Source organism: Malaya genurostris, chromosome 2 (genome assembly GCF_030247185.1).
Source record: "Malaya genurostris strain Urasoe2022 chromosome 2, Malgen_1.1, whole genome shotgun sequence".
Taxonomy (NCBI): domain Eukaryota; kingdom Metazoa; phylum Arthropoda; class Insecta; order Diptera; family Culicidae; genus Malaya; species Malaya genurostris.
In genome coordinates, this window is record NC_080571.1 from 78,055,418 (window position 1) to 78,069,359 (window position 13,942).

The 13,942-nt window shown below is 39.0% G+C and overlaps 2 protein-coding genes across 8 annotated transcripts in view; one reads left to right on the top strand and one right to left on the bottom strand.

Moving 5' to 3' along the window:
- Nucleotides 1–4,017, top strand: part of LOC131427775 (modular serine protease-like) — a 27,848-nt gene extending 23,831 nt beyond the window's left edge. Inside the window, exons 2-5 of the mRNA XM_058591274.1 lie at nucleotides 1,834–2,131; nucleotides 2,188–2,723; nucleotides 2,788–3,651; nucleotides 3,727–4,017. Of these exons, the coding sequence (XP_058447257.1) occupies nucleotides 1,834–2,131; nucleotides 2,188–2,723; nucleotides 2,788–3,651; nucleotides 3,727–3,938 (1,910 nt within the window). The 3' untranslated portion in view covers nucleotides 3,939–4,017. The remainder of the gene's footprint in view (nucleotides 1–1,833; nucleotides 2,132–2,187; nucleotides 2,724–2,787; nucleotides 3,652–3,726) is intronic.
- Nucleotides 3,998–13,942, bottom strand: part of LOC131427772 (tropomyosin-2) — a 134,567-nt gene continuing 124,622 nt past the window's right edge. For 3 of the 7 annotated variants that reach the window (XM_058591260.1, XM_058591259.1, XM_058591254.1), the window contains exon 8: nucleotides 3,998–4,763. In XM_058591260.1, the coding sequence (XP_058447243.1) occupies nucleotides 4,681–4,763 (83 nt within the window). In that variant the 3' untranslated portion in view covers nucleotides 3,998–4,680. Of the gene's footprint in view, nucleotides 4,764–13,080; nucleotides 13,784–13,942 lie in introns of those variants that run through there. The other 4 variants (XM_058591251.1, XM_058591252.1, XM_058591269.1 and 1 more) reach the window with 2 other exon arrangements.

The following is a 13,942-nucleotide window of genomic DNA, read 5'->3' on the forward strand; positions in this document are numbered from 1 at the left end:
CAAATTTTTAACACCAAAAAACTTGGTTTACTCTTGATTCTTAATATTGGTTTCCAAAACATCAATCGTTGCTGGTTTATCCACATAAAACAATGACTTCACGTATCCTCACGAAAAAAACAATCGAGTGGCGTCAAATAACAAGAACGCGTAGGTCGATTCACTGTTCCAGTTCTCGAAATGATGTTATCGTTAAAATGTTCTTTCAATAGCTCGATTATTTCGACCGCAGTATGACATGTGGTACCATCCTGTTGAAACTACATTTCTTCCACATCCATATCTTGAAGATTTGGCCATAAAAATTAATTTACCATGGTTCTATTACGATTTCTATTCGCGGTAACGCGTCGTCCTTCCTCATTTTTTAAGAAATAAGGACCGATGATTTAATCAGCTCATAAACCACACCAACTTATCGGGATGTATCGGTTATTCTTGAATGGTGTGTGGATCATTTTTGCAATTTTGCTTGTTAAAGTATCCATTCAGCCAACAGTTTTAACTCAATACTAATTTTGATAATAAATTTCCACGATTTGGAAGCATTGTTCTAGAGTTAAGCTATTTCATGAAAATTTCCAAACAATACTGAGAAGAGACATGTCAAAACAACTTTCAGGCAATAGAGTAACCCCTATTGAAAAAACAATCCTTTAAAAAAAACACCTGTAAAAAACATTAATCCCATTGTTTCTTTTTTTTATTTAAGATATTTTTATTCAGGCCTATTTGCGTAGAAGCTTTACGTGGCCGAATTAGCCGATTTTTTAAATAATAAATTTCTTGAAGTGGATCTCATTGTCACTCTTTTTCTAGAAGGAGAAGAGCTTCCATTTCCCTTCTGCGATGGTTGAGGGGCACTTTGTTCGTGGCTCGTCTCGTCATCCATTGCCTCATCGGTTGTATTGTTGTTGGTGTCCGTCTTCGTTTCGTTTTCCTTGTTGTTCGTAGTCTTGAGCTCGTTGCTAGTTGCTTTAGATGCGCCTTGTTGTACATTGGTTGCAGTTGCTGGTTGGTTTGATGGTGGAACATGAGTACTGCGCTCACTAGTTTTCGTTGTTGAACGATTGACATTGTCTTTGGTTGAAGATGTCTTTTTCGCAGTTTCAGTGCAAGGTTTACCGTAGTGTGCAGGTTGTTCACAAAACTGGCATGTAACCAGCTGATTTTCATAGGTAATCAACGTTTTACACGGACGTGTCCCACTTTGAGCACAAATGATGTAAAATGGAATTGCCTTACGTAGTTGCATACGCACAACTCGCATGCTATTCCGGATGCCGTTGAAAAAATTCCGCCATATTTCCCTTTCGATGAAAAGGATTTCACCGTACTGCGACATATTCTCCCGAACGTACTGATCGGTGGCCTGCGGGGGGAGGTCATGCATGCGTACTTCTATGGCATTGTCCACCATGTGCACAGGGATTTTGTTTTTTATGTTGTCACACTCAACGCTGTGCACCTCGTTGTTAACCGAAGCGAATGCAAGTGCATCGCTTTCACGTTTAAACATAATGTACACACAGTTAGACGCCTTGTTGAATTGAATCTCACTTACATTATTAGCGTCTAGATGCATTCGTTCATTAAGTAAGATTTCAATTTCATTTGCTGCTGGTCTAACTTTGCAACGCTTGAAATCTATACAAATTGAATTCGGTCTTGTAGGCCAAGTTCCAGGCTTTGTTAAATCGTATTTGACCATTCCGTACACTCTATTGTTCACTGCACTGTATTGTCTTTGTTTTTGTTGTTTCGACCGTAAACGATTTTCGACTGCGTCGGGTGAGATGCGAACAAGAACTGACCCCATTGTTTCTTGTACAGCATTTTTCAGAGATCGCCGGAAAGTATGCAACTACTATGAATGGAAATGTAACAGTGGCCAGTGCATCGAATCGCATCAACTTTGTGACGGGGTGATCGACTGTAAGGACAAATCGGATGAAACATCGAAAGCGTGTGCCTTCATTCGTTGTCCGAGCTACGCATTCCGTTGCCAGTATGGCGGTTGTGTCGACGGAAACGCCATGTGTAACGGGGTTAAAGATTGCTACGATGGGTCGGATGAACATTTGCACTGTCCGGGGTACAGTGACACCTTGATCACAACCGGAAACTGTTCGTAAGTTGGAAATGAATCTTTATTGTGTAGTATTATTGAGTGAATGTAAATTGCAGAAGTATGGAATTTCAATGTAAATCCGGTCAATGCATTTCCACCGATGAGGTTTGTGATGGTCTGTCGAACTGCGATGATGACTCCGATGAACAGCAGAAAATTTGCGGGTTAACATTCTGCCCTTCGTTTGCCTTCCGATGCAGTTACGGTGCTTGCATCGGAGGTTACTCCAGGTGTGATGGAGTTATTGACTGCCGAGATGGTTCGGATGAAGATGAGCTACTTTGCGGTAGACCAGCTCCGACAACAACACCCAAAGCAGTCAGTATGACAACGTCAACATCGACAACAACGACTACAACTCAGTCACCGCTAGTGACGGGTTCACCGGGATCATGTTTGGTACCAAGTCAACCGCAGAACGGTCATATCGTCCTGGATGAAACTGCCAAAGATGTTCCCATTAGCAGTGGCGAGTTCATCGAAAACTACAACTCGGTGCATGTGATCTGCAATGACAAATACACGATCAAAGGTGCAGCCACGATCACGTGCCTAGATGGAGAATGGATGGAACCATTTCCGATATGTGAAAGTAGGTTTTTCTCTAACCAACTTATTAATTGTGACTAATTCTTCGACTATTTTATTTTATTAAGGATACTGCTCGGAAATCCCAATCAATGGCATTACCGTTCAACCAACATGTGAGTATCAGCGTAAACAAATTACCTGCAAACGGTCACTCCCTCCAACGACGAAGGTACGCATCGACTGTAAAATTGGATATCAAAAACCGGAAGGTCCAATCAACGAGACTCTCACTTGCGTCGACGGAGTATGGGACAGCTCGGTGTTTCGTTGTGAACCGATTTGCGGAACGCCAACGCCGGACGCGGAGGCTTACATAATTGGAGGGAAAAACGTATCGATTGCCGAAGTTCCTTGGCATACCGGAATCTATCGGAATTTGGAAAACGAAACCATAGATGACCTGAAGTCGGAAAATTGGCTGTACATCTGCGGTGGCACAATTCTTACCGAACGATTGGTTATATCAGCGGCGCACTGTTTCTGGGATGTTACGTCATTCCACGACGTCAAATCTTTCCTAATAACAGCCGGAAAGTATCGACGAGAATTGAATGCAGTCGAAAGTTTACCCGCCCAAGTGCTGCGCATCCGAGAAATTATTACCCAACCACAGTATCAGGATTTTTCCGGATACTACAATCTGGACATCGCCATTGTCGTGTTGAACGACTTCGTAGTGTTCAAATCGTATGTTCGGCCCATCTGTTTAGAGAGAAACCTAAGAACTGAAAGCGAGAAGCGCATAAAACCTAACAGCATCGGACGGGTAGCTGGTTGGGGACTGACGACGTCGGGTGGAGCATTAAGTCCGGTCCTGAAGGTTGTCGATATTCCTACCGTAGACTATTACACTTGTCGAGATTTTTCGCCCGTTTCTTATCGACCGTTTCTGACGGGAGACAAATTTTGCGCTGGGGAACCTAAAACGGGTAAGTAGAGCTCAAAATGTCCGTGTAATTAGTAGTTTACTTACCAGTAGAATTCTAATCCTTTATCTTTTGCAGGTACCAGCGTTTGTCAGGGAGACAGTGGTGGAGGATTTGCGCTAGGTAAGGAAAATGCCTCCGAAACCGTGTTCTTCCTCTACGGTGTTGTGAGCTCGGCACCACGATCCGCTACCGGAAGCTGTGATAACAACAAGTACGTAGCGTTCACCGAGGTTCAGAACTACATTCCCATGATTCTGGATGCCGAGAGTCGATTTCCAGTGATATAATTTCATGACGAATAGGGACACTGTGATCTGACCCCCCTCCGGTAATAAAACAAATAAACTGGTTTTGATTTCGCTATAATCTGTAGTTTGTCTTCATCGGAACGTGTTTGTAATATTTATTTTCCTTGATTTGTATTCGGTTTCACGCCGGTTCAGTTGGAATATTTCACTATTTGTCAATCACATAAAAGCTTGATTATTTCTTTTCGCTCTCGACCGCACAATGCTTCACTCAAATATAGTTCAATTCTCAGTTACAAAAGAAATGTCCGCCTAATCTTACCGATAATGGAATGTAAACGTTGGATACAAAACGGTGCATCTTACTTTTTGCAATTATCGCCCTTTTTCTTATCCGTTAAGGGTCAGAAAGCTGGAAAACAATTAAAGGCAGTCAAGCATTGGAATGATTTTTTTTTTCGTTTGCTTAAGATAAAAAACATAATCTTTTAAAGATTTTAAAAGTACAATTAGTTGGAAAAGAGCATGAATCGTGTCTTCCTAATGATTATAACTTACAAACTAGAGAAACTTTACACAAATAAAGCAATAGAGTGCAACAATGTCTTTCTATGTTTGTTAATGTTTGTTTTGGTCGACCAAGCGTAACCACTTACGGTTACGGATTTACGTGTAAATACGGTTTTTTACGGACTCAATCGGGAAGGTTGGATCTGAGTTGTCATCAAATGCGTTGTTATTGATTAGTGAAACAGGTTCGTTACTAGAAGCTGATAGGTTGTTAATATCCGGAAAGGTCAGCAAATGTGAGATCAAGCTCGGCAGCGATCGCTTTGTACTTTGATTTTTCTCGGTTGACATCATCTGTAAATGGTAAATGTTACACCTAGTGTTAGTAATGATGGCAGAGACAGCGGTGAGATGATTATGATTAGGTTTATGACTTTGTTGAGATGTTTGTTACTTATCTTATCTTATAATAAATTAAACTTACAGACTAACATAACTTTGAGCAGTCGATAATTCTCGAAGCTACATTTTCAATAGAACCTTTCGAAAAATCCCTTGTTCTTAAAATTCGACAATTAAAAAATTTCTGTTATCTGCGAGAGATTCTGACTAATAGCGAACATAATGATTTTATTATGATAAAGATAACATCGAAAACAGTATAAAAAAATTTTCAGTCGTCGTGTCAGCTGATAATCATAAGTACATGATAGTTGTCTTAACAGATCTCTACACAATTTTATCACATTTTTTGTGGATTGCATAATATTCCTCTTCGAATCACAAAGGCATGCCCTTATTGTGATCGTTCATAAAAAAGGAAGGAAAAAAGGAAGTAATAAAATATAAGGAAGAGGAGAAAGATTGATACTTGACCTACTTGACGGCACGCCTACTACTGATCAGATTTAAGAAAAAATTTGATTTATTATTTGAAGTTGTAAATGGCTTTTTAGTAAATTTAGTACATATTATTTATATTACGATACTGACCAACATTTCGACGGCTTATTACTTCATTTTCAGGGTGAAACGACTAGAATTTTTACTAAGTTTCTGAGTCAGACTCTGAGCTGTCGACATTAAAAAAAGACGACATTTTTTTAAACAATGGCAATATACTTTCTAACAGCCAAACATGCGTATGTCACCAAATTGCATTACCTAATGTTCAACCATTGGATAAACCCCTGTCAGGTGAATCTCGATCCTTGGACTAGGAATCGGATAGTCCTTACTGACATTTCCAGCGACCCATAAGATCATTCATTTATATCTAAGTTTAGAAAAGCTACTACCCAGCTCTGAGAAATCGATGCGAGTTCAAACTTTGGATTATTGTCCCTTACCTTCGGTTCCTCATGAACCGGAAACCGGGAACACGTATTGCCGAGGTAGAACCATCAAGTAACAAAACGTCACAAATTAGGTTAGTTATGAATCAAATTTAGAGATGGTTTTACTGACTGGAGTTCATAGGCAGTATGATAACATTATTATTTATCTCCGAACAAAATTAGCTAGAATTGGCAAGCCTGTTTACAAGGTCGTAGATGGCGACAAATCGAGGAAAAAAAATCTAGAGCCTTCCCTAGTACCAAACGCTTAGATGTTTATCAATACTAACTACCGACCATAACAATTCATTCACTTCCAATGAGTGCAATTGCACCGAGGATGAAGGATGATTTTATGCCCAAGGTCCAATTTTGACACACTCCAAGGGGAAAATGACTCTAAACTCTAGACAATCTCATACTAATAAACTCATTTCATTCCAAAATAATATTCTCTAATCTCATTTAATCCCAACTAGTCTAGATAAGTTTGGGTAATTTTAAGGTAATCCAACCTAGTTTTGCCTAATCTTGTTTGAAGTGTATCTGTCATTCGAGCTCGCAAATAGAGATGCCATTTATACAGATTTATATGTATTATACAGATTTTTAAGCGGCCCTTACACGTGCCAATATTATTGTCAATCCAAAGTATTGTCAATACCGTCAATCCAATTGACTTGGTAACATGAGTCCGCATTTTTCGAACAAATCAAGCGTTTGAACCTTCAAATATTGCAACTGAACATTGAAACATTGAGAGAAGAGTTCATTGCACATATTTGACAGTTTCTTCTCTGGAGAGAAAGTATTGTCGGATTGATGAGCAGTTTTGATTTTTTGACAATATTTTCGTCAATCCAATGAAGTTTCCATTACACGATCAAAAGTATAGTCAATACTCCTTGTATTGACAATAATATTGTCTCGTGTAAGGGCCGCATTACATGCTCATACAGAACAGACATCCAAGCCAGTGTTGGTGATTGCCGAAAATTTCACAGAAGCTGCTATATTGCTATCTATATTGTATACAACATTTTCAATCCGGTAGAAGATGCTAAAAGAACTCGAGTCTCTCAATGCATGAAACGCGAGAGAATTTTTCTACATTCTTTCATACTCTGAGTATTTCACGGCCCTTAATAAAAATTACAGTCTGATAATGATCGTTGCTGTGTGGAATTTTCCAAGAGAGAATAGCAAGTTGACAATTATCGCAGAAAATCGAATCGATGATTCAACTTGATGATTCTCATACTAGGTTGCAATATTTCAAAACCCACATATGCACATAGTTAGAATAAGCGGCAATAGTAAAATGATTCTATCGCAATTATCAACTGCCTGTATAGAATCGGATCGCGAAACGAGAATAAGCGACCGTTTGTTGCATCAGAGAGGATCCTCACAGCAGCGTGCTAACCTTTTATACTCAGAAATGTCATCGAGAGAAATTCGCTCTCGCACTGGTGTCGATTCTATGTTAAATGAGTCATGCCGGGTTTTTGTTGTTGCGATGATTTCCAACTCTTTTTGATGGCACTGATTCAATCGTTGAAGAGTTGCCAGTGAACGTTCTTTGATACGATAAAAGCCATTGGATCAACCAAGCTAGTACAAACTTTTCCAAAATTTAATTTGATTAGAGAATACAGATAAATACAGATTTTTTATACAAAGCAAAACAGATTTTCTATGAAAATATCTGGCATCTCTGCTCGCAAAAAAGTGTATGACAAGTAGATAAAGAGTTGACCTGCATCAGACCCTGTCAGCTTGGAGCAAAATCTATCTTCAGTTCAGCAACGCCATCATACGGTATCACATTCAACATATCATGTCAATTGTATAGGCGCGCAGTGCTGCTAATTTGGCGCGCACGAATTTGATATTTCCTTCCTCTACTTCTATGTACGAGATTCGATGAGGGCACCATGCTCACAAAAAAGGATGTTGGCGATGATTTGTTCGGGGAATGTGAGAGCTGGATATCTTGTTAATATGATGTCTTTGCCTGCGTTGAGCAGTTGCAAAAAGAAAGAAAAAACAGAAAAGAAACAAATACTACGTTGACAGCTTCTTATGTCAAAATAATGCTTTTCCAGATCTCGGCTAAACTTTTCAATCCCATTCTAATCTAGCGAGATCCCTGCTAAACCTTTTTACTCCCGGTAAAACTTGTTTGAGTTCAGACAAAGTTTAGAGTGATTTGCCCCTTGACACACTCTCTACAATCTCTTCAATACTGACTTCCAGTGCGTCAACCATTGCTGGTTTATCCCTGTAGGCATGACCCTTAACGTAGCCCCACAAAATATTGTCTAAAGACATTAAATTACACGACCAATTGACGAACCCAAAACGTGAGATAAAGTGTTCACCGAAGGCGGAAATCAATTTGGTCATTGTTTCGCGTGCCGTGTGGGATGTGGCCCCGTCTTGTTGAAACCACTTGTCAGACATGTCCATTCTTCCATTTTGGGCAAAAAATCGTCAATCATCACACGGTTGCCCGATGATGCCACCGGCCCATAATCCACACAAAACAATGACTTTTTTGGGATGAATAGGTAGCGCTCTTGCAATGCTTCTGGCTGGACTTCACTCCAGCTGCGGTAATTTTGCTGGTTGACGTCTCCATTCAACCAGAAATGATTTATTTACCTTTATTTTATTTTACCCTTTTCTCTAGGTGATCGAACACTACATTCGAGTCCTAAAGTATGGTCGTGTTACAAGTGTAGTTCCTGCCGAAAAGAACCAATCAAAATCGATAGAATAGTAAGACTTTGTTCATAATTTCAAAATTCTTTATTTATTCTTCCAAATTTTTCCGTCCCCCTCAATGTAATATTCCCCTACCTCCCCCCGGCCACAATTCACTTCCGCCAATGTCGCCAATTCTAATCCTCGAAACAGTTGCGCGTAACGATTCACGTTGATGTCTTCAATTCACTCAAAACGGTTTCCCCGAAGCGGTCGTTTGAGTTTGCAGTATAGCCAGAAGTCACACGGAGCAAAATCAGGCGAATGCGGTGGTTACGGATCGATATTGGTTTAATTTTTGGCGAAAAAAATCACGAGGAATCAATGCAGTATGCGACGGTGCATTATCGTGGTGCAAAAACCAAGAGCCGGCCTCTTTTTACGAAAAGCTTCGCGCAAATGACGCATAACACTCAAATAGTATTCCTTGTTGACAGTTTGAATGACAGACGAAACTAAGGGGATCGGCTTGGACAAAATACATTTGTAGAAGAGGCTCTAAAGATGAAATTTTCGCCTCTTATCCCGAATATTGATAGACGACGGCGGAATGTTTGACGAGTTCGTGGGTTGTGTGGGAATCCCAGAAAACCATTCCAACGAGAAAAGTTCGACTTGCGCAGTATTTTTTTATAATAATATAATTTTCAAAGCATACTGCGTTAGCAGTAAAATGTCGAGGGTACAACGCACGAAATTTATCATCTACAAAACGCTCGTTACATCGGTTATTTTCTACAGTCTACGAGACTTGAACTATGTCGGCAGAAGATCGCGGATGTTTTCGAAAGAAATGTTTTGCGAACCAGAAAGAAGACGAACCGTGCAGCGAGGGCTGAGCATCTCACTGGAGTGTGGAACGACGATCGATTATACGATCCAATTCATCGTAAATCTTCTACAATTGTCAAACTCGAGATGTTGTTCAACAATGGAAAATTAATCACTCAATTAATCGTGTGGCTGACACACAGATGGCGCTATCGTTGTCAAACCCATATGACGTTTATGAAGTACAAATTTTCTTCTTATTCTTCTTCTTCTTCCGTCTGGTTGGCGTCACCTCACTTGAGATGACACCGATTGATGACACAGCAACTTAGGCTATATTGCCAGTTAGTTTTCATTTATAGTCCAATAGACTTTCTTTTCACTGGACTTCAAGCGAAAAGTTAGACGTACTGAACATCAAATGCAATAATTTTCTGTTTTCAAGAAAATCGGCATCGAAATATAGGAAAATTAAGGCATCGCGTTTTTATTTATAGCTCGTTTTTGATGAATGAATCGTACGTTTCAACTATTCGTGAGTTAAAAAAACATTTTAAACCCATGTGTTAACATGGGCAATGAAGTCCCGGGTCTAACAAAGAGAACACGATTATTTTGATTATAAATCAACTTTATTCTTATTTAACTTTATTATTATTAACGTAATCTCCATCAAGAGCAACGCAATCATTCCAGCGCCGCTCTAACATTGCAATACCACTTTTGTAGAACGGTTTATCTTTAACCTCAAATTAGGCCATAGTTTCAGCAATAACCTCTTCATTCGTGCGAAATTTCTTACCGGCAAGCATTTTTTTTCAGGTCTGCGAACAGCCAGTAGTCGCTGGGAGCCAAATCTGGCAAATACGGTGGATGTGGGAGCAATTCAAAGTTCAATTCATGTAGTTTTGCCATTGTTTTGATTGACTTGTGACACGGAGCGTTGTCTTGATGAAACAAACATTTTTTTCTTTGCCATATGCGGTCGTTTCATTGCAATTTCAGCCTTCAAACGCGCCAATAAAGCTATAAAATATTCACTGTTAATGGTATATCCTTTCTCAAGATAGTCGATAATTATTACACCACGCACATCCCAAAATGTCGAGGCCATAACCTTTCCAGACGATTGTTGTGCGTTCGGGCGCTATGGACGAGGACCACCAGTTGCTGTCCAATCATATGACTCCATTGTCACATATCGACGCAGAAAAAAATTCTGGTTTGTTACGTTTAAAAATGGCCAAACACTGCTAAGAATCATCAACATGTTCTCATTTTTGGTCAACAGTGAACAAACGCGACACACACTTTGAACAGAGCTTTTTCATAGTCAAATGCTCATGCATTATAAAGCCAACACGTTTTTTTATGTCTTCACGATGTCAACAAATTCACGCAATTTCGACTTTTTGATCATTCAAAACGATTTTGTGGATTTTTTTTCTGTTTACTGGTGTTACCGCTTAATTTAGACTTCCACTGCGTTCTGCATCATCGGTGTCCCTACGACATTCCTTTACACAACCCTGTACTTTTGTCAAAAAATTGGATTCAAATCATTTTCTTGTGTAAATTTATCATTATTCTCCTGACAATGCTTTATCGAAAAGAACCATTTGCTATTGCTTCAGTGCAGTGGCGTCTTGTCCTTATGTGTACCTCGTGCACTGCCCAACTGGTCAAATCGTAGGATTTTTAGATTCTCTATTTATTCGATGAAAGCACGTTGGATGGTACCAATATAAAATAATGAACAACTTCATTCCCAGCACAATATGTACAATTTCACCCTAAGCTGCTTACGCTTACTGTATATGACAGCCAAACGATCTTTTCGTATCGTATTAGCGGGACCAATACGTGAATATCGGAACTATTTAGGCACATCTCATATATATCCAAATTAAAATTTCAAGTATTTCATGTCGCTTTGTTAGTCTTTGAGTTACTTACACAGATTCAAGAAGAGAATGAATTACTCAGCTCAGCTCTGAGATTTGTTGTTCTCTCTGTCACGCTCGGCTCTGTGAAAGCTTGTATGCACACCTTCAGGAGAGGCTTCAGTGGCTTATGCTTATGCCAGTTGAAAACAAATTGCTGTCTCAATTGCAACTTCGAAACGGTTTTATTGATGACGTTATTGGCAGGTTTGCTCGACGAGCAGAGGGCCGAATTCTTTTATTGTATCATGATACTAAAAAAGGTTGATAAAAAATTCCTATCCAGAAGTATATCGTTATTTCATGGTATTGAAAAACACAAGTGAATATTCATTCCTCAATCTTTAGTTTTGACTTACAACGAACTTAGCTGAGGCCGTAAAGATATCAGAAGGCGGCGTGTTTGCTGAAAAAGCTCTTTTCAAAATGGGCTCCGCGTATACTGACAATCGATCAAAAACAACGTATTGATCAGAGATGGGCGTTCGTGAGCGGTTTAAAAGAACTAGTTCTTCTAGAAAAATGAGTGAATTGAAGCTCTTCATTTAAGAATGATAGTTCTCTATTCTTTTCAACAGAAATGGAAGTAATCGAATTTTTCGAGAGAGTATACAAATCAATTGCATACCTATTTCGAAACGGTCGCAGGACTAAGGAATATGATAGAACTTGCATGCATTCGCGACGTTTAAAAAAGTACTCAAAACAAAATGATTATTGGTACAAATGCAGTACTCTATACTATAATCGTAATTGTTTATTACAAAATACAATTTGTGGCTCTTATATTCTTCCAGAAGGAAAAAGTACAATTTCAGAAGAACGCAAAAGCGGTTCAACAGAGCTAGCTCTTTCGGTAGAACTATTAAGTTCTGAGCGGTTCTTCAACATGAACGGTTTTGTCCATCTCTAGTGTAGTAATAAAGAAATAAATCTGATTTTTGGCGTCGGTATGTGACAATGTATGAAACATGGATCCATCACTTCACTCCGATATCAAAAAACGATCAACATCTTAGTGGACTGCAGCCACGCCCGAGGCGTCCAAATGCACAACATTCAGTTAGGAAGGTTATAGCTTCAGTATTTCGGGATAAACATGGTATAATCTTCATCGACTATCTTGAGAAAATAAAAGCAATCAATGGCGAATACTGCGTAGCGTTGTTGGATCGTTTGGATGCGGCAATCACGGACCTCAAAATTCCAAGGAAAAACCACTGTTTCACACGACAATGGCAACGATAGTTAAATTGAATGAACTACACCTCGAATTGATTCCTCATCCACCGTATAGTCCAGTTCTGACCCCCGGAGACTACTGGCTATTCACTCGCCGCCTATTTTGAGGCAAGAGACAAATCCTCATAGAAGTATGGCATCGAGAAGTTAGAAAAGAGTTGGAATGATTGTATTGTTCCAGAAAGAGCTTACATAGATGGATAAAACCGATCTTTGGCAAAAAAAGGTTTTTTTTAGTGAGTCACACCACTTATCGAGTGATGTGTTCCTCGCTGTATGTGTGCAACTAATTTTTTTTTTATTCAATATTACAATATATTTTTAGGCACACTGCTTAAGCTCTAAGATGCCAAGGTTATTCTCTAATCTTACAGTGCAACTAATTTGATTCTACTCCAAAAAAGAAATCATCAAACTATTACCAAACGCTACTTTCTGGCATTAAATTACATTACATAAAAATGAATAATCGACTTATCAAATACCTGTTTAAAACACACAATTGAAAGAAAAGGACCAAGCGAACATAAGATGAAACCATGTGATACATCAATCAAATTCCGACCTTACGAATAAATTAAAATACAACAATAAAATAATAAATGTAACTTTAAGCTTTGTGAATAGTTTTATTATTATTTTTATTATAGAGTTTAACTTTTTTCTAATGAATAAATATCATAATACATAGAAATATAAGAAGATAGTGACACAATCTCGCATCGTTACAACCGTTTACTGCTTCGAATTATCATACTGGTTGACTTTAAAATATCTTTCATGGTGTTTATTTATTTTGTTTGTTTGTTTTTTTTTTTGCAGCAACAACTACCAATTTTAATTTTCTGTTTTCTGATCGTCAAATCATACACACAAAGAAGAATAAAACAGTTCTGAACGAATCACTTTGATTGCCACCCAGGACAGCCCAGGATGATGCTTTGAGCTGTTGTTCAGTCGAAGCGATGGCGATGATAAACGGTCGTAGCAAGGCGTTGAACTGATAGCGATGTTCGGCTGATTGTTGCATGTTGCAGCCATTCGAATTTATTGTTGTTGTTGTCGTTGATGAAAGTGTGTTCATGTTCAAAAAGATTTTTTTCAAGCTCATCGCTACGATGGTGTTTACGATTGAGATATCGGGTGTAAAACTGCATTGGTTCGGGTCGTGGTTTCGGCGCCGGCCCTCCAGGACACTGCCGGACACGGTTGCATTCGGTGCGAGCTTATTCCTTGAGGATGAGCTCGACGAAGGCAGTATCCAGGTCGTCTCCGATTTCCCTGTATTTCTCCTTCTCCATGACGAGTTCGTCTGTGAATTTTGAATGTTGGAAGGAAGATTGAGGGGATTGAGGGAAAACCAATAAGGAACGAAATGAAAAATAGGAACGTGAAGAAAAGAAAAACGATCAGAACTAATATTTCACATGGGGTTGATAAAATATATTGAAAAAAAAAATGAATAATAAAA